Source organism: Scyliorhinus torazame, chromosome 16 (genome assembly GCF_047496885.1).
Source record: "Scyliorhinus torazame isolate Kashiwa2021f chromosome 16, sScyTor2.1, whole genome shotgun sequence".
Classification (NCBI taxonomy): Eukaryota; Metazoa; Chordata; class Chondrichthyes; order Carcharhiniformes; family Scyliorhinidae; genus Scyliorhinus; species Scyliorhinus torazame.
The window spans coordinates 170,389,618-170,411,268 of record NC_092722.1 but is presented as its reverse complement, the minus strand read 5'-3'; the positions used below and the strand labels follow the sequence as shown (position 1 = coordinate 170,411,268).

At 43.2% G+C, this 21,651-nt stretch overlaps 1 protein-coding gene across 2 annotated transcripts in view; it reads left to right on the top strand.

Annotated features, from left to right (window-relative positions):
- LOC140393222 (GDNF family receptor alpha-1-like) overlaps window positions 1-20,130 on the top strand; it is a 300,335-nt gene extending 280,205 nt beyond the window's left edge. For both annotated transcript variants that reach the window (XM_072479461.1, XM_072479462.1), the window contains 3 exons: window positions 1,132-1,313; window positions 12,544-12,597; window positions 18,955-20,130. In XM_072479461.1, the coding sequence (XP_072335562.1) occupies window positions 1,132-1,313; window positions 12,544-12,597; window positions 18,955-19,128 (410 nt within the window). In that variant the 3' untranslated portion in view covers window positions 19,129-20,130. The remainder of the gene's footprint in view (window positions 1-1,131; window positions 1,314-12,543; window positions 12,598-18,954) is intronic.
- Window positions 20,131-21,651: the final 1,521 nt, after the last annotated feature.

Sequence of the window (21,651 nt, the reverse complement as noted above, 5' to 3'; positions counted from 1 at the left end):
TCAGTTTAATGTGCACTCACCAGATCTACCCTAGGCATTGGGATCGGCGACCCCAGGTGAGTGCCATTTAGCACTGGTCACCACAAACGTTGACCAGGCCTACCGGGGGTGCACCTGCGTGGCTGGACACTGGCAGGGCAAAATCCTGGCAGCTCTGATGCCACCTGGGAACCTTGGCACTTCCAGTCTCGCACCCTGGCAGTACCACCCGGGTGCCACACTGGCATTGTCAGGGTCCCCAGATAATGTTGGCACGGGGACTGGCAGGGTGTCAGGTTGGCAGTGCTAATGTGCCAAGTGGCATTTTGCCCACACCGGGGATCGGGCTCAGGAGTGCCTTGCCCTTATTATGTGAAGTGTCGGGGGCTCAATGACTCCCTTTTATAAGTGAGTTGGGCAATCCAGTGACTTTGCTACCCTCATTGTCCAGTGACTTGTCAGAAAGTATGAATGTGCTAGTGTGGGATGGGAGAAGGTTGGACTTAGCTGCGATGGCTGACTATTGTACAAAGAACGCCCATTTGGGTGAGGTATTGGACGTTTGTCAATAACTTTCCCAACAAAAGTCATCAACTCCATTGGTGAGGAAAGTGGAATCTAGTTCACCTCTAATCCTGTCCAGCACTTCAATTGAAGGAGGAAACACAGTAATGGAAAATTCTGGGCCGGGATGAAGCTAAGGTAGACAGTACAAAGAATATCTCGACTGTCCCTCATCTCATCAGTGTTTTTTCAGTTAAGGGGCAATTTAGCATGACCAATCCACCTACCCTGCACATTTTGGGTAGTGGAGGGTGAGACCCACGCAGACACGGGGAGAGTGTATGAACTCCACACGGCCAGTGACCCGGGGCCGAACCCGGGTCCTTGGCCCCATGAGGCAGCAGTGCTAACCACTGCGCCACCAAGCCGTCCTTCATCTCAGCAATGTCTTAGGGAACAACATCAGTAGACTGTAATTTGGTGATGTCTATACGTATTAAAACATATTTAAATTCTCAAAGTGATATATTCTTCATATTTTAATTGGCTTAATTCAAATAAATGCTACTTTTTAAGGACACTTAAAATTTCTCTCTTTTCGACAATCATTTGTAATTGCAACAATTAATTTTCTGTTTAATTCTGTAGAAAATGCCATACAAGCATTCGGCAATGGCACTGACGTAAATGTTTGGCCGTTAATACCACCTGTACCGACCACAGCATCATCCAAACACATCTACACACCACAGGATAATCCTGAATCAGTGAGCAATGAAATTCACACAGCAGATGATGACAATGTCTTTCCTCTATGTGCAAATTTACAGGTAAGGGATTGCTAAAACTCTGCAGAAACCAGGCAATGGTGAAGTGATAATCGGGGATAAACATGGCAAGGAACCGAGGAACAAAATCTGATTAATTAGCATGAAATGGCATCCTCACATATGGCTTAAAACCTTAGAGGTCGAACACAAGACATTAGATAACTTGTCAACTTGCCTTGTCAGATTTAATTGGCAGTTGTATTAGCAATGCAGCTGACAGTGTCAAGCTGCTCATCTTTTGCCAACAGATTTTTTTTTTGCTCCTCTGTGTGTAAAGTCAAGAAACAAAAATGCCACTTGATTGCCGTGGTAACTCTCAGTGCAGAAGACTAATTCAGTAGCTGAGACTAGCTGGTTGATCGTAAAACTATTTATTTCTATTCCAGTGCGACAGCTATTGTGAGACTTGAAGCTCAACTAAATAAAACATTTATCCTGCCTGATATTCAAAGAAGGGTTTGGACACATTGACTGCATTCATAGTATTCATGGGAGAAAATTGTTCTTTAATAAGAATACATTATTCTTATAATAGCCAGCAATCAAAAGTCATTCTTTGAATCTTTTAAAGTGAAAAGATTTGAAAATCAAATTTATAAATGTATTATTTGTTACATATTCAATCAAAAACATTTACATTTAGTTACATAAGAGTTGCAGTGTCAATATTGGTAGCCCTGTGTTGTCATCTAAAAGAAAAATAATTGATATTGCTATTGAAATTTAATTAAATAAAACAGAAAAATAATATTTTATATTAAATATTCATCAAATTACAGAAGCAAATGTATATATTGAATCTGTAATTACGGCTATAAAAATAACATATTCCAGTAAGTTAGAAGATTTGTGGGGTTCTTTACCACTGCAGTCCTCTTCATTTGGTGCAAATATCAGCCACCCATCGGTTTCTTTCCACTGTTGGGGAAAATGGCAGATAGAAAAGGAATATTTTTCAAAATAATCTAGGTTTTGGTCCGACAATTTATGATTTTAAAGAGCCCTTTAAGATCATAAGATGTAGTAGCAGATGTCGGCCACCCGGCCCATCCAGTCTGCTCCGCCATTCAATGAGATTGTGGCTGATCTGATATAATTCTCAACTGCACGTTCCTGCCTTATCCTTAAACCTTTGATTCCCTTACCGATTAAAAATCTGTCTAACTCAGCCTGCAACACTTAACGACCCTCTTCGGTAAGAATTTCACAGATTCGCTACCATGAGAGACTCCTCGCACCATGGTGCTACAGTCAGTTTGCTCATTCTCAACCACAAAGGGAGCAAGAATCTGTTGGACAAGGACAGGATCTGTTTCCTGCAGTGCTACCTCTTGGATCCCTCTACCTACCTCACTTGTAGTCACACCCTATTGTCCCTGACCACTAAACAAATTCAAGGTGGTTAATCTAAGTGGTGTGACTGCCTCCTGAAACGCAGCATCCAGGTAATTCTTCCCCTCCCTGATGTGTCGCAACTTCAGAAGCTCAGTCTCCAGCTCATAACTCTGAGCTGAAGTTCCTCAAGCAACCAATGTTGCTGCGCATGTGTTCTCTCTGAACCACGATGGGCAAGAATGTGTCTCAGTGCTTCACCAAATTGGAGATGTCTGTCATAATACACACCAGTATATTATGGTGCAGACACACATACACACACTGATGGACATGCAGTGGGACCAATCAGCATACACAACACCGCAGCCAATCACCAGTGAGAGCACATGCACTATAAAGACAGGGGACAGGAGAGTTCCCGCTCATTCTAATAGCAGCCAGCTCGGAGCACAGAGCTCACAGCCTGCAACACAGACATTCACCATGTGCTGAGTGCATCACCGCGTTAGGACTAGGCAAGGGTCAACAGTTAAAGCTGGTATTGCATTTACCCACAGTTCAAGTATGTTAATATAGTTAAACTTATAATAAAATAGAGTTGCACCACTTCCAGTGTTGGTGACTTATTTGTGATCCAGAATACCCAACACATCAATGTCGACCTCCATGCAGGAATAGGGAGAAGGCTGAAGGCATAGCCAAGAAATTATATGTCAACAGAGACATATAGTTCAGTAAGCTTTCAGAGAGTGGAATAAGGTCATGAAGGAATTTGTGGATGGAGGGAGAATTTTGAAATCATTGATCTGGGGCAAAGGGAAACAGTGGAGGTTGGCCAGGGTATGAGTGATAGGTGAGTGGAATTAACTGTGAGTGGAATACAGGTGGCGTGTTCTGGGTGAAGTGGAGTTATGTAGAATCGGTCTTGGAAAGCCAATGAGAAAGGCATTGGAGAAGTTGGTGTGGGGATGGGAATAAAGTCATGGTTGGGGGTTTCCAGCAGGACTGGAGTGGAATGAGAATGAAGAGTTTATTTCCCTTTTTTAAAACTGCAAGCTGACAAAAAGACCAATCGACCCATCATCCCTGCGCCAGTTCTTTGGAGGAGGCATCCGATTGGTCACACTCCCCTGCTCTTTTTGTAACCCCCATATGCCTGAAAACAAGATGGCCAAGTTTGGAGTTGAAAGTAGACAACGTTGGCCTTGGGCTGATGTAGAATTTCAAGTTCAGCTCTAAGTTAAGCAGAGTGTGCAACCAAGAAAAGGGATGGGGCTGAAGGTTGAAGTGCAATATTTCTGGTGAGATCAGGCTTGCTAATGTTGCGGGAAGCTTGGAACTTGATATGAGAGGGACAAGCAATCAAACTGCGCAGCAGTGGTCCTGGTGGATAATGAGGTAAAGCTGGTGGTCTGCAGTTTTTTGCAATTGGTAATAAATGTGACTATGTAACCTTGGACAAGAAAAATAAATAGCACACATCAAAATATTTACAACAAAAATCTGAACTGAAATACTTTTCCTTTGAATTCTAAATGAACTGAAAAGCTTGTTGTGCATTGAGCGGAATCCAGAATGCACGATTCGGTTGTGCACACAGCAATGGCAAGAATGCCAATTTCTCTTCTCCAGAACAGTAATATTCAAACATGAAAGCTATTCGGACACATCCTGCACCACCTCCAGTTGATACTCTAGTTTGTTAAAGTCGGCTCTGTGATGCGAACAGAGTATGATGTGTGGCTGCATATTTTCATTTGTTTCTAGATCTCTACTCAGACCCTTCAGCAGCCACACAGTACAATAGAAGTTAAATATTTATTTAAAAACCATATAAAAACTTCTTGTTGAGTTCCTATTGAAACTAATATTTTTTTTTGTTTGGTTGGGATTTTTGTATTGTGAAAAGGGTGAAAATCTGTTGAATAAAAATACTTTAAAAAAAATAATGGAAAATTGAGTCACATAAGTTGATTGCCGAAATGACAACACAACCAGCAAACTGAAAGTGAACTCAGAGTATCTTAGAACACACAAAATATTATAAACTGACAGACCATGGTTATTCTAAGAGAATGGGATTCACTCAGTTTACATGATTATTAAAGCAATTTTTAAATTAGAAGCAGGAATGTATTAATTATTCATAAGTCTAATCATATGTTGATGCATCTCAAGATTATTTGACATTAAGCTGAAACAAATTGTTCTGACCTTTTGTTGCAAATTGTTGTGGTTACAACTGGAAGATGGGGCACCATTGGGAGAGTACAGTGACTAGAAAATCTTACCTTCAACCTTCCTCAGCCCTTGCTTGGAATTCACAGGAGCTTTCACTATGCAGGATTTTCCTGTGGGCTTCGAGAACCCGTCTGAACCAAATACAGGAACACAAGAGATAGGTGCAGGAGTGTACCATACATCAAGCACATCTGTAAGGATCCCCATGTTTAAACCCAGCTTTCCTTGTGTAATTCTTTTATTTTTTGTTATGCTGGCTTTGTTATGCAATATTTCATCCTTTGCTTTTAAACAAACCCCCGGTTCAATGTGGTATTTGGTCTGGTCTAAGAACACCCTCAGTCCAATGTGCTGAATTGGTATGGCCCACTGATGATGGACTTGACTGGCAGCCAATAAGCTGTTATAAAATCCCGGAATTTGTTTCCTCTCTATGTTGACTGGTCTTAGGAGTTCCGGAAGATTCTGCAGAAAAGCACAGACCCACTGAGTTAGTTTAGTTTGAACCAGGAGAGGGGAGACACCGTTTTAAACTCTCTCTCATCAAATGCCTGATGATTAAAATATTTCTCTCCAGCCAACCTGTGAGAGTTTTCTGATTAAAAGACTGAAAGCAGGCTGTATTGTTTGAAAACCTTCTTTTAACCTGGAAGATCCAGGCCAGCGGCAGATAGGTGGAGTGGTTGGAAAACCTTCTCTTAAATTCTCAAGTAGTTAATTCTAATGTTACCTCAGTGAGACTGAGAGTCAATCTGATTGAGGCCAGTCAGAATTAAAGAGACCTGAAGGGGAATCTTCAATGTGAAGACGTGGGTTCATAAAAGTGGCAGTGACTCCCCTGTGGAAATTCCATAGCCTGCAAGTTCTGATTAAAGGCACATCCCAGAAGAACCAGTCTAACCGGTTGGTTTCAACACTCTGCGACCCGAGAAGATAGCCAACTACAAAGGCTACAACCTCAGCAGCAATCTCTCATTCCTTTTAATCCCTATTATTTTGATCCTTTCCCTTCTCTTCGTATATCCATCTTGTGTGTGTGGATAGAGGGTAGAATGGCAAACGGGTGGAATAATTAGATTAGCAGGCCATTATTCTAGTATCTCTGTTACATGTTTATCTCTGCTTTTGTTATAAATAAAGAGTTATTAAGTTTTACTTGCAAATCTGATGCCTGTAAGTCATTGGAGCAGTCAAGAGTCAAAGATCTCAGAAAATATATGAATTATTGGTTCATTCACTTACGTTGGGACTCTGGGGCCTGTGGGGCTGGAATTGACCACGCACTCGCCAGGGTGCCACAACATTTCACTGATGACGTGAACAAACAACTGAAATGATGAAGTAGCAAGACCCTTAGTGGGTTCCCTCTCTCTCCAGACAGCTTGCAAAGTTCATACTGTCTGCTGTTTTTGACTCTACATGTGCTATGTGCTCCAGACAGACATGCTGAAAAAAATGCAACCCCGCAGCTGCTATCTTCAAATGAAAAGATAAATCATCCATCCACATCTTTAAGTTGCCTTGATACTGACCCAGAAGGACCACCAAGTTGCGTCTGAATCCTTATATTTGTGTATGTTTTGTTCTCGGGCTCCTCTGCAGTACCTGTGAACGTGCAAAGGTGTTGTGAATCATGAGAATTGTGGGTTCCTGAAGCTGAGCAGGCACCCTGGTCTTTGTTTTTGTTCTGAAGCTTAATTTAGAGGCATGCTCATATTCTTTGGCCTGCCTCAGCAGCTCCCACCTCTTCCTGTGGGCCAAGCCTCCAACCATCAAAACCGTGTACCCCTTTTACTTTATTGGTCTTTAAATTGCTTAATCTGACCTCCCACCCTGAAAATTATTTGCATGTGTGTGAACTTTGACTTGTGTGTGTGAACGTTGAAGTGCCTTGATTACTTTCTTTAGATTGATTTGAGTACAATAAATACCATTATCTTTTTTAAAAACAACTCGTCTGTATGCCAGTTTTGTGTCTTTTATAGTCAGTGTACATAAGCAGTTCGGCCATCAGTGAATTATCAAGTATATTATTTAAAATAAATAAAAACCTGTTGTGGTCAAATAAACGGCATGTTAGCACAGTGGTTAGCACTGTTGCTTCACAGCGCCAGGTACCCGGGTTTGATTCCCGGCTTGGGTCACTGACTGTGCGGAGTCTGCACGTTCTCCCCATATCTGGGTTTCCTCCGGTGTTCCATTTTCCTTCTACAAGTCCCGAAAGACATTCTTGTTAGGTGAATTGGACATTCTGAATTCTCCCTCTGTGTACCCGAACAGGTGCCGGAATGTGGCGACTAGGGGCTTTTCACAGTAACTTCATTGCAGTGTTAATGTAAGCCTACTTGTGACACTGATAAAGATTATTATTATTATGAGTGGGAAAAGAGGGGAGTCATCCTACCCCTCCTCACCTTGTCGGAACAACTTGGAATACATTTGTGAAACACAATTTCACTTTCATAAAACCATGTTGACTTTGTCTGATTATGCTACGGTTTCCTAAATGCATTGCTAAGACTTCCTTAGTAATAGATTCAAGCAGTTTCTCAACAACTGAAGTCAGATTAATTTGGCCTAGAGTTCCCTGTTGTCTCACTCCCTCCCTTTTTGATAGATGTTGTTACATTTGCCAACTTCTAATCTGTTAGGACCAGTCCAGAATTTAGGAACTTTTGGATTCCATAACCAGTTCACCCAGTATCTCTGCAGCTATCTGTTTTAGAAATCTTAAACCTTGGCCATCAGTTTCCTGTACTTTTCACTGGGGTCCCGAGCCCACAGTTACTGGTTGCCAAACTGGTGGAGCTAATTTCCCAGAGTTGGCTTCCTAATGGGCCTCTGATCTGCTCAACATCCTGCTAATAGAACATAGAACAGTACAGCACAGTACAGGCCCTTCGGCCCACGATGTTGTGCTGACCATTTATCCTAATCTAAGATCAACCTAACCTACACCCTTCAATTTACTGCTGTCTATTTGCCTGTCCAAGAGTCGCTTAAATGTCCCTAATGACTCTGACTCCACCACCTCTGCTGGCAGTCCATTCCACGCACCCACCACTCTGTGTAAAGAACCTACCCCTGACAATTCCCCTATACCTTCCTCCAATCACCTTAACATTATGTCCCCTCATGACAGCCATTTCCACCCTGGGGAAAAGTCTCTGGCTATCCACTCTATCCATGCCTCTCATCACCATGTACACCTCTATCAAGTCACCTCTCTTCCTTATTCGCTCAGTGAGAAAAGTCTTAGCTCCCTCAATCTTTCTTCATAAGACATGCCCTCCAGTCCAGGCAGCATCCTGGTAAATCTCCTCTGTACCCTCTCCAAAGCATCCACATCCTTCCTATAATGAGGCGACCAGAACTGGACACAAAATTCCAAGTGTGGTCTAACTAGGGTTTTATAAAGCTGCAGCAAAACCTTGCGACTCTTAAACTCAATACTCAATGTTAATGAAAGCCAACACACCATACGCCTTCTTAACAACCCTGTCAACCTGCGTGGCACCTTTGAGGGATCTATGTACGTGGACCCCAAGATCCCTCAGTTCCTCCACACTTCCAAGAATCCTGCCTTTAACCCTGTATTCAGCATTCAAATTCAACCTTCCAAAATGAATCACTTCACATTTATCTAGGTTGAACTCCATCTGCACTTTTCAGCCCACCTCTGCATCCTGTCAATGTCCTGTTGTAACCTGCAACAGCCATCAATACTATCTACTGGGCAGTACGGCAGCACAAGTGGATAGCACTGTGGCTTCAAAGCGCCAGGATCCCAGGTTCGATTCCCTGCTGGGTCACTGCCTGTGCAGAGTCTGCATATTCTCCCTGTGTCTGCGTGGGTTTCCTCCGGGTGCTCCGGTTTCCTCCCACAGTCCAAAGACGTGCAGGTTAGGTGGATTAGAACATAGAACATAGAAAATACAGCACAGAACAGGCCCTTCGGCCCACGATGTTGTGCCGAACCTTTGTCCTATATTAATCATAGATTATCATTGAATTTACAGTGCAGAAGGAGGCCATCCGGCCCCCTCAGTCTGCACCGGCTCTCGGAAAGAGCACCCTACCCAAACCCAACACCTCCACCCAACACCAAGGGCAATTTTGGACACCAAGGGCAATCCACCATGGCCAATCCACCCAACCCGCACATCCCCGGACCATGGGAGGAAACTGGAGCACCCGGAGGAAACCCACGCAGACACGGGGAGGACGCGCAGACTCCGCACAGACAGTGACCCAAGCCGGAATCGAACCTGGGACCCTGGAGCTGCGAAGCAATTGTGCTATCCACAATGCTACCGTGCTGCCCTTAAGAACAAATAAATCTACACGATATCATTTTACCGTAATCCATGTACCTATCCAATAGCTGCTTGAAGGTCCCTAATGTTTCCGACTCAACTACTTCCACAGGCAGTGCATTCCATGCCCCCACTACTCTCTGGGTAAAGAACCTACCTCTGATATCCCTCCTATATCTTCCATCTTTCACCTTAAACTTATGTCCCCTTGTAATGGTTTGTTCCACCCGGGGAAAAAGTCTCTGACTGTCTACTCTATCTATTCCCCTGATCATCTTATAAACCTCTATCAAGTCGCCCCTCATCCTTCGCCGTTCTAATGAGAAAAGGCCTAGCACCCTCAACCTTTCCTCGTAAGACCTACTCTCCATTCCAGGCAACATCCTGGTAAATCTTCTTTGCACCTTTTCCAAAGCTTCCACACCAATTCGTAAAATGAGGCGACCAGAACTTTACACAGTACTCCAAATGTGGAGTTACCAAAGTTTTGTACAGCTGCATCATCACCTCACGGCTCTTAAATTCAATCCCTCTGATAATGAACGCGAGCACACCATAGGCCTTCTTCACAGCTCTATCCACTTGAGTGGCAACTTTCAAAGATGTATGAACATAGACCCCAAGATCTCTCTGCTCCTCCACATTGCCAAGAACTCTACCGTTAACCCTGTAACCGCATTCATATTTGTCCTTCCAAAATGGACAACCTCACACTTTTCAGGGTTAAACTCCATCTGCCACTTCTCAGCCCAGCTCTGTATCCTATCTATGTCCCTTTGCACTGACAACAGCCCTCCTTACTATCCACAACTCCACCAATCTTCGTATCGTCTGCAAATTTACTGACCCACCCTTCAACTCCCTCATCCAAGTCATTAATGAAAATCACAAACAGCAGAGGATTGGCCATGTTAAATTGCCCTTAGTGTCCAAAAAGGTTAGGAGGGATTATTGGGTTACGGGCATGGGGTAGAAGTGAGGGCTTAAGAGGGTTGGTGCAGACCCGATGGGCCGAATGGCCTCCTTCTGCACCGTATGTTCTACAACTCCCCCATTCTTCGCGTCATCGGCAAAACTTACTAACCCACCCTTCCACTTCCTCATCCAAGCCATTTATAAAAACCACAAAGAGCAGAGGTCCCATAACAGATCCCTGTGGGACACCACTGGTCACCGACCTCCAGGCGGAATACTTTCCATTCTCTACCACTCGCTGTCTTCTTTCGGCCAGCCAATTCTGCATCCAGACAGCCAAATTTCCCTGTATCCCATGCCCCCTAACTTTCTGAATGAGCCTACCGTGAGGAACCTTATCAAATGCCTTACTGAAATTCATATACACCTCATCCACTGCCCGACCTTCACCACATCCACTGCCCGACCTTCATCAATGTGGCTCGTCACATCCTCAAAAAATTCAATGAGGCTTGTGAGGCATGACCTGCCCCTCACAAAGCCATGCTGACTATCTTTAATCAAACTATGTTTTTCTAAATAATCATAAATCCTATCACTCAGAATCCTTTCCAATATTTTGCTCACCACAGATGTCAGACTGATGGGTCTGTAATTCCCAGGGATTTCCCTATTCCCTTTCTTGAACAGGGGAACAATATTTGCCTCCCTCCAATTATCCGGTACTACTCCAGTGGCGAGTGAGGATGCAAAGATCATCGCCAACGGTGCAGCAATCTCCTCCCTCACTTCCCGTAGTAACCTTGGGTATATCCCGTCAGGCCCAGGGGACTCCTCTATCCTGATGCTTTTCAAAATTTCCAGCACTTCCTCCTTCTTAATATCAACCTGTTTGAGTCTATTAACCTGGTTCACACGGTTCTCATGAGCAACAAGGTCCCTCTCTCTAGTGAATACTGAAGCAAAATATTCTAATGATGGTGGGTGGGTTCTAGATGCTGCCAGCCCAGTCACAGGGTCGACATGCTCTCAAGTCTAACCCCACAGGAAGAGGTGGGAGCTGCTGAAGCAGGCCAGGGAATGTGAGCATGCCTCGAAGTTAAGCTTAATAACAAAAACAAAGACCAGGGTTGCTGCTCAGCTTCTGGAACCCACCATTCTCATGATTCACAACACCTCTGTACGTTCGCAGGTACTGCAGAGGAGCACGAGAACAAAACATACACAAATATAAGGATTAGAATAGAGTTAGCTCAAAGGAAGGATTGAGTCTCTGGGTAATCTGGGATGTGCTTTGCAGTATTTCCAGCCCATTTGTAGCAGTATGTTGTGATCTTTACAACATTGGAATCAGGAATGAGCAGGCGGTAGATGTCTCAGAGGATGCGACAGACACAAGAGGACAATACTAATGCTGCCACATGAAGAACAGGAAGCTTATGCAGTGGTAATGGCTGCTAGATATCTGACAGGCAGACTATTCAGCACACTTTCACAGTTGAATGGAGCACTATTATTTAGAAGTCTCAGCTCATCAAAGCTCTGCCTCCTCTTACGGCGCTCCCAATGATCTGTGTAAAATTTTCATTCATCACAGCTAGCTTTCACATTCTTGAGCTGAGCCATAAAATCAGCACATTCCCATTGCCATTCAAGAGAACCAAACACCAAGCAATTCTTTCATCCAATTTTCCAGTGATTACTTGCAACTTGTTACAATAAACGTGATTTGGTTCTGTCACCATACACTGTCCTTATGTCCGCAAACGTTTGTATCTGCCTTATTCTAATTCTTTTTCCTAATGTCACCTGAGCTGTTGCAAAATATTATGAGCACCTTGGGGTCAGAATTGTCCATTCTCTCTGGTTCACTCAAGAATTGAGATGAATACAGGATATGTCGATCGCTTATCAAAGGCTACTTGGCAGCTGGGTCCTGAAAAGATGAAGGTTATTGGAGATGATAAAGTACTGTCCCTACGGACGTACCATGAGGGGGTTACAACCTCTGAAGCACATGCACCAACGTCCCCACTGATATTGGGTGCAGGTTTCTGGTTATCAGTGGTCAGTGGGAGAACAGTTAAGATCATAAGACATCGGAGCAGAAATAGGCCCTTCAGCCCATCGAGTCTGCTCTGCCATTCAGTCATGGCTGATATGTTTCTCATCCCCATTCTCCTGCCTTCTTCCTCTTCCAAGGGCCCAACCCGTAAACTCTGAATCCCTCCAATTATGGCGGTTATATTTTTGATCCTCCACCTTATAAGTTTGAATGGAATCTCCATTTTTAATTCTCTATGATCACTGCCCCACACCTCACAGACTATGTCACGCTCTTTCTTCTTCAATACACCATTCCTCGCATTTCAGTCAACATGTATACCGTAAAATTCTAATATTTACATCTCTTTTGTACTCAGGCTCAGAGACTACACTCCAATGTGTCAGTGAACCCGGACCTTTGTATTAGAGAGGTAAGCATTCAACTCCCAAGAGCTTGATGTGGGTTTATTTTTTAAACTCAACAAGATTTACCATCTAAAACTTTATTTGAAAAGTTTGAATATATAATGCATTCTCAGGCTTGAATTTAATTCAGAAACAATTCAGATATATGCTGTTTTTTGCAAATATTTTTAGGAAAATGTAATTTAAACTTAAGTAAAAGGAATGGTAAGTGGTGAGTCCAAAAATAAGTAAAATATTCATTATTTAAAAAGCACCCGAATTTCACATTTTCATGGATAACATGGATGTCTTCCTGCTGTAAGAGGTAACCTTGACTTATGTCACTTCCGTTCATCCACTGTATTAAATGTGGGAGTGCAGAGTCCAGTAAAATCGCCTATAAATAGAATCATTTCACGAGAATGTAGATTTATATTTTAAAAAATATATTTTGCACCGAGGAGCAATGTGCTACTTGCTTGTAAAATAAGATTCCCTTCAAAGAACAAAGAAAAATACAGCACAGGAACAGGCCCTTCGGCCCTCAAAGCCTGTGCCGACCATGATGCTCTAACTTTAAACAAACCTTCTGCCCTTACTCGATCAGTGTCACTCTATTTCCTCCCTATTCATGTATCCATCCAGATGCCTCTTAACTGTTGCTAATGTGCTTGCTTCCACCACATCCTCTGGCAGTGTGTTCCAGGCACCCACCCCTCTGTGTGAAAAACTTACCCGCACATCTCCATAAAACTTTCCCCCTCTCGCCTTGAACCTGTGCCTTCTTGTACACTTCCACCCTTGGAAAAGCCTCTGACTCTCCATGCCTCTATCAGGTCTCCCCTCAGGCCTGCGTCTTTCCAGTGAAAACAATCCTAGTTTCTTTAACCTCTCCTCATAGCCAACACCCTCGAGACCAGGCAACATCCTGGTGAACCTTCTTTGCACTCTCTCCAAACCTTCCACGCCCTTCTGATAATGTGGCGACCAGAACTGCACGCAATACTCCAAATGCGGCCTAACCAAGGTTTTATATAGCTGCAATATGATTTCCCAACTCTTGTACTCAATGCCCCAGGTGATGAATGCACAAGCATGCCATGTACCTTCTTAATCACCTTTGCCACCTGTGTTGCGACTTTTAGGGAACTGTGGACCTGCATGGCCAGATCCCTTTGCATGTTAATGTTCCTAAGGGTTCTGTCATTTACAATATAATTCATACTCAAAGGGAAAATCCATTTATCTTTCGAAAATGAAATAAGCCTCATTATCAGTACTCTGAACAGGAGAAACTATGGCTGGATTCTCCCAAAATGGGGCTATGTCCCCACGCCGGCGTAAAAACGCTGGCGTTTCATCCTGGAGTTTCCTATAAAAAAGACAGATACACCAACCACCTGACCACGCCCCACTGCGCTCCCGTTAACTAGCCCACCCAGCTAGCCTGGCAGTCCCCGTCGAAGGCCTCCAAGCCTCGTACCCCCCCCCCCCCCCCCAGATTCCCCTCCCCACATTCACACTCCCCCAAGAAACAAAGAAACAGAAAAAGGTGCACTCACCCTTGACTCTCCCCAAGCACCCCGCCACCAAGCCCCACAAACCATTTCAAAGGAGACACGTTCTCCAACAACCATTGATAGAAAAAACAAACACCTCCTCCAAAGTTCGATGTCCTCTTTCTCTTGCCAGTCCATTGTCTCTCACAAATTCAGTTGTCTCCTCTGGCATTCCAAAATAATGTTCCCGTTTCTGGAAGGTCACCCAGAGGCGGGCCGGGTACAACATCCCAAATTTCACCCCCTTCTTAAAGTGGGCAACCTTGATTAGGTTAAACTCAGCCCTCCTCTTTGCCATTTCTGCGCCCAGATCCTGGCACTTCCGCAGCTCGTTCCCTTCATAGGTACACCTTCTCATCCACCTCGCCCATCGCAAAATCTTTTCCTTGTTCAGGAAACGATGCAGTCACACCACATTCGCCCTTGGCGGCTCGCCCGTCTGCGGCCTCCTCATCAGCGCCCTGTGCTCTCGGTCGACCTCCAGGGGCCGATGGAAGGCCTCCTCCCCCATCAACTTTTCCAGCACCATGCCACAAAAGTGTCGGCGTCCACTACTTCGATGCCTTTGGGCATCCCCACGATCCGCAGGTTTTGGATCCAGGAACGGTTCTCCCGATCCTCCACCATCTCCTTCAGCCGTTTTTGGGTCTCCCGCACCACCCCCATCTCGGCCACCAATGAGGCCAGCTGCTCCTCGTGCTGCCCCACCGCCTCCTCCACATTCTGAATCGCCTGGCCCAGGGACTCCAGCCTCTGCTCCACGCGGTCAATCCCCACTTTAATCGGCTCTACCATCCTGGCTAGGCGCTCATGGGCTTCCCTCCTCTGCTGGCTTACCTTCTCATTTAAGAAGTCCACCAGTTGCTCCATTGACCAGAACAGGCCCTTTACCCTCCACCATCTTGACCTGTGACGCATGAAGATTCTCCTGCTCCAATAGCTCCCTCCTTTTCGACCCACTTCTGGTCCGTGGATTCATCCACCAACCACACCAGTGGAGAAGTCTTGCTTTCTCCAATGACTCCTGCACCATTTTCCATCCAAACTTCCACCCTATGAACGGGGAAAAGGTCCCAAACAAACTGCCATGAGCGGGAGCTGACAAATGTGCGAGAGCTCACTCCATGGCTGCCACCGGAAGTCCCACCGTAACATTATTGCTTATCAGAGACTTGTTTATCAGACTTTGTTCATTATTCTGCATCCATTGAATGCTGTGAAGTGACTTTCAGCTCTTCTTATTACTTCCTCCAAATATTTTAGTGTTCCTCCGGGATGGAAATTTGCTTGCAAATAATACTTGCAGCACAAAACTGCCTGGTCTTTGTCTTTATTTTATTCTTTCGTGGGATGAGCGTCATTGGCAAGGCCAGCATTTTTGCTCTTTTCTAATTTTCCCGTCAGAAGGTAGTGGAGAGCCACCTTCTTAATCTGCTGCAGTCTACCTAGTATGGGTACATCTAAAGTGTTGTTAGGGAAGGAGTTCCAGGATTTTTACCAAACAATAGGATGGAAATGGTAATATAGTTCCAAGTGAGGATAGTGTGGGAATTGGAGGGAACTGACAGGTGGGGGTGTTCCCAAGTTGTTGCTGCCTTTTTCTTTTCAGCTGGTAGAGGTTACAGGTTGGAAGGTGCTGTAGAAGGAGTCTTGATGAGTTGCTGCACTGCATCTAATATCTGGTACACACTGCTGCTTTTCTGCATCAATGATGGGGGAAGCAAATGGTTAAGGTGTTGATCAAGTTGACTGCTTTGTCCTGGATGGCAGTGAGCTTCTTGAGAGTTGTTGGAGCCACACTCATTCAGGGACATGTAGAGTGTGCCGTACAATGCTGACTTGTGCCTTGTAGATGATGGTCAGACTTTTGGGGGGCAGGAGGTGAGCTACTCACTGCAGAATTCCCAGTCCCTGACCTGCTCTACAGCCACTGTACTTATATGGCTGGCTCAGTTATGTTTCTGGTCAATGGTAGTCCCCCATAATTTTGATAGTTGGGGATTCAGTGATGGTAATGCCATTGGACATCAAGAAAAGATGATTAGATTGTCTGGTAGTGGAAATTGTCATTGCCTCGCACTTGGGTGGGACGAATGTTACGGGCAAGAGAGGAGGAGAGATTTTGCAGGTGGAGATGGATATCGAGGGCAGAGTGTGGGCAAGTTTGGGAATTGGATATAGCACAGCAGTAATTTAGTCAGGTGATGTAGGATGGGATGTCAAATTGCAGGGGGTGGCCTAGTAGCAGGGAGGTCATCAGATTAACTTAATGGACCCGGGACAGGGGGGAGGCACTCCTGCTTGTCATGGACCTCAAGCAGCACTGGGAAGGCACGTTTCTATTCAATTCGTTTTTTCTCACCCCCCTTAAGCTGTCTGATTTATTGAGCTGGCTAACATCAAATCACCTCTGAACAACGGGTTAATTCCGACGTCCTTAATCTCCCCCGCCTTCGCAACCCCAACCTTCCGCCGTTAAGACTGGAATTGGATTGAGGTCGATCTGGGTTTCAAAATTCTTTCTTTTTAACCCCTATCCCTCCTTCCCCCAATGTCTACCTAATCTTGGGTGTTAAAATTACCTGAATGATTTTGAACAACAGCTTATTTCATCATATGTTTCCAACTTCTCGGTCATCCCAAGATAATAATGGGAAGAACTCAAAACCATCTGCTGACTAACGATGCAAACCTTTCCATTCTACCAATGGTCTTCTTTCAAAAGCCCTGAACCACAGTGCTCCACAGACTCTTTTATCATCTTGACAACTTTTAATCCCTGTTTAAAATCAGGTGTTTCTCTAGCTGCTTCTTCAGGAAGTTAATCAATGTTGCATTAAGTAGAATTGATGAGATATTCTCTTCTGTTTCCAACTGCACTGTGAGAAAAATGTTCCTCTAATCCCTAATTTCATTTGAGGTTTGCCAATGTTATATTCATGTCCTGTAGTCTTGAGAGCATCAGTTAAATTGAATAACCCATTAACCACCCACCCTGCCTTAACTCTTAACAAAGTAATTCTCAGTTTTCATTACGTGAATAAGAATAATTGCAGGAGGCACACGGCACAGTGGATAGCACTGGGACTGCGGCGCTGAGGATATGGGTTCGAATCCCGGCCCTGGGTCACTGTCCGTGTGGAGTTTGCACATTCTCCCCGTGTCTGCGTGGGTTTCACCCCCACAACCCAAAGATGCGCAGGGTCGGTGTATTGGCCACGCTAAATTGCCCCTTAATTGGGAAAAAAATAAAATAATTGGGTATTCTAAATTTAAAAAAAAAGAATAATTCCAATTCTTACGTCATGTATTCATAAAAGGCATATCAGCACATGCACAGTGTGAAATTCCCTTATGGAATAAACATTTTTAAACTCAAAGAATTTCCCATGTGGAATACAAGATTTAGGGTTAACTTCCTTGAGAGCTTGAAATTCTGGGCATTCTACTTTGTCAATGAAAATGTGGAGCAGCATGGAACGTCCTTCAGAAGCTCAACAATATTGGCAAAGGATAAGCCCACTTACATCTGCTGAAGCTTACAATGCATGGGGTGGAAATCTGACAGAACAAAGTCCTGTCCTGTTTTTTACACCATGCACGCCCACCCCCGGAAAGGAAGGGGAATGGATAATGTAGGCAGGAACTTTGCTCAAAACCATCCACAAAGGTAAATCAGCAATCGACTATTAGAGGAACAGTCCATGGCTGTTGTGAGCAGCCATGTTCCTTTTTCGCCAACTTAGGTGAAGTATTCTGTTGTTTTTTTTAAATTTAGAATACCTAATTCTTTTTTTCCCAATTAAGGGGCAATTTAGCGCAGTCTACCTACCCTGCACATCTTTAGGTTTGTGGGGGTGAGACCCACGCAGGCATGGGGAGAATGTGCAAACTCCACACGAACAGTGACCCAGGGCTGGGATCGAACCCGAGTCCTCAGCGCCATGAGGCAGCAGTGCTAACCACTGTGCCACCGTGCCACCTATGTTTTGTTGTATTAGAGCCTCATTAAAACTATTTAAGCCTGAGCCCAAAACTACCAAAATGCGCCAAGGCAAATTAGTAATTTGAAATATTTCTGATGGTTAAAATCTTGACCTCATGGTTCACTTCTCATGCTCTGATTAAATTTGTGAAAATAATATTATTAGTATTAATTGGATTGGGAAAAGTATGGGATAAAGAGGAAATTAAGCACACATTTGCTAAAGGCAAGACATGTTTGCCTGACTTGATCAAGTTCTTTGATAAAGTAAAGTAGATAATTGATGAGAATGGTGCAATTGATATTGTGTATTGGGACTTTCAAAAGGCATTTAATAATTAAGTGCAACATAGCAATCAGCAAAATTAAAGCTTACGGGATTAAAGAGACAGTGGCTGTGTGAACACATCTTGGCTAAGGGACAGAAAACAGAATAGTGTTGAATGGCTGTAATGGTTGTTTTCCAGACTGAAGGATCATATGCAGCGGTGTTCCTGAGGGCTTGGTGTGAGTCTTCTGCTCTTTTTGATCTATAACAATGACCTGAATTTGGGTATACAGGACATAATTTTAAAAGTTGCAGGTGTTGCTAAATTAAAACTAAATGCAAGAGCTCCATTAATTTCACATTGAATTAACTTTATGTAAGTTACAGGGGAAGTCCCTATTGATCTGTGCCAGAGTGCACTGGAAGTAAAACAGAGCAAGTTCCTTTCAGGGTGCACCCTTTGACCTGACAACTTCTCCAGGCAAACCAGTGCACTTAGGTACAGGCCAAGGAAGTTTTCCCTTATGTGCTCAATGCCATAATCTGCTAATGGAATTTTAAATGTTTTCAGACACAGATCTCTACTTCAAATGATAAGGAGATTGCGGCTGTCCAATCCAAAGAACAGACATCTCCAAAGCGTTCATCTGCTGACAGCCCAGAGATTCACATCAGTACAATGCTGTGGATGATCACCATTGCATATTCAACTTTTCCTTGCTTCTGCTCAACAGAAACATTGTAGTTGCACAAAAGGACCTGTACAAAATCTATTCCCAGTCCATTTTAATTTTCTAGCTCTGCAGTCTATGTGGAGGCACCACCATGCTGAAGCAGATTCATTGTAACTGGGTGTGGGGAGGGGGGGGAAGCTTCTTGTGAATTCGGGGCTATGTGATACTTGATGCAATCCTACATTCCAAACAGAAACCTTGAGGGCATGCGGAGTTGACGGACTTGGATTCAATTATGGCTGTACGTATTTTTTGCCCTAGCCTTAAGCTAGGAACTTGGAAGCAGTTTGCAATGAACCCCGTGTACATGCAACTGCTTTATTGAATCTGGCAAGTTAGGTACAGCACAACAGGAATGTCACGTTATATCCTTTGACAATGGTATTGTTCAGCAACAGTTTTCACCTACAGGGTGGGAAGACATACTATTGATTTCCCCCCTCTTTTGTTTGTTGGATTGCTTCAGATGTTTTAACCTTTTATGATACATCCATATTCCCTGCAATGTTTATGTAAATGGTCTGCACTCAAAAGTGAAACAAAACATTACCCATGTCACAAGCCACTGTAATGGTTTTACTTTGTCAAGAATCTCAAATGTGTGATGTGCTTAAGATTCTTTAAACGGTGATATTTACAAGTACAAAATTGAGAAGTTACTTTAAAGTTAGCCTTAACAAACAGAAGTTTGTGTTCCTTTTAACTAATGTCATTACTACAAGCACTTAGTGAGCAACATTGTCAAAGCTGAAATGCCCTAATAATGTAACAAAGTGTACACTGGATTACTAATGTTGTACAGTAATTCACCCAGTGGCTAACCTTTTAGCTGATATATTGGTAAACAGACAGTTTTCAGAAATAGCCAGGATTCAAACTCCTGGATTTGACAACCAAGTAGAAATGAAAAGGGAAACTCCTTAGGCTGTAACCAACAGTAACACTGGAAGTAATGGAAAATATATGTCATATTTTACAATGAAGTATTAAAACATGTTTACACATCAAAAAAATATCATTGCTTGTCTCCTTACATAATTTATACATTTAAATATTCTTTGTATTTCCTTTTAAGACTGTTTTTAATGTAAGCTCATTAAATGAACAATTGCTTTGCATTATCACTTACTATTGTATTCACCAGATATGAGATGCAAAACAAACAAGAGGAAATATTTAATATTTGAAGGATCTGTATTGGCACATTCAAATATGCACATAATCTTTAAATATATTACCGATATTCAAGGTAGGTATCATAGATTGTAATATCATAAGTCATCAATTATATCATTTAAATATATTTTCTTGGGAAAGTTGAAAATTTAATTAAAAAGGTCTTATTTGAAATATTGTGACAAGTTCATGCAAATATTGATGTGGACAGACCATCAGAATTTGAACTCTACCTGATAAATAAGAAAATACAGCCAAGTTAACCTCAATCAAAAAAGGCCAACTCACAAAGAACTGAAATATCATGGGATACAGAGAACACCAAGGTATCACTGTGGTCTGGGTTTTGCTGTCAGCATTCACCATCATTACTCTCTGAAACTGACAGCAGCTTCTCAAGTCTGCCCATGCACAGTTAAACATGGAAATACAGTAGTTGCTGGCAATGATTCTACACCATTCCCCATGTGGTGCACTATTGATGTTCTCCCAAGCAAGCAAGCAAGCAGAAATCACTGAACTGACAAAAACATGCCCATTTTATGCTATCAATCCCATTGTAAACTCACTTGAAAATGTTATACTTGTTGAATGAGGTGTAATTGAGGTTTTAATGGCCATACTAAGTTCATAATTACTGCTGAAAAGCTTTACTGGTTGTGGAAACATTCCAATTATCAAATCACTCCATAATGATTTTAAAAAAACATTTAAAATAAGATACATTTTTAATTTGTTTCTATTTCATCCTCTGCCTTAATTCTATGTGGATGTCCCAACCATTTATTTTGCTCTCCATAAATTTTTGATTAAAAGTGAAATATCAGTGCAGTTTACAATCTGGCTTTAAGTTCAAGGGAATTATTGAATGTTTACCCTGCTTGAGGGCATCACAGATTGAATGCCTGGATTTGTCAGCTGATTGAAACAATTGTTAGGAGGGGTGAAAACAATGGCACCGAGATCACTCGATCTTTGTGAACATCTTTCTTTAAAGTCAGTGGCAAGTTCACCACTCACCAGGAAATGAGCCCTATTCAAATCTATGGCTTACTCATTTGACTCCCAGGTAAATTCGGTGCCTTATTTTTTCCCATGCTTTTCAAGAATGCGCAAAGCAGGAACCATTGGAACAAACAGCCCCCATGAACAGAAGGGCCATTCCAAGCCCTCTGGGAGAAAATAGAGCGAAGGAAAATGAAATTCTGGGTATCTGTGCTACTTAACCTGTCAAGTAGCTTACATGAAGCAAAGTAGTACTCTCATTGCACCTTCACAGTGAGGTTTTCAAATTAGTGCTTCAAGACATTCAATTACCTTATCATGGTGGCTAAAATAATGCACCAGACACTCCCCTT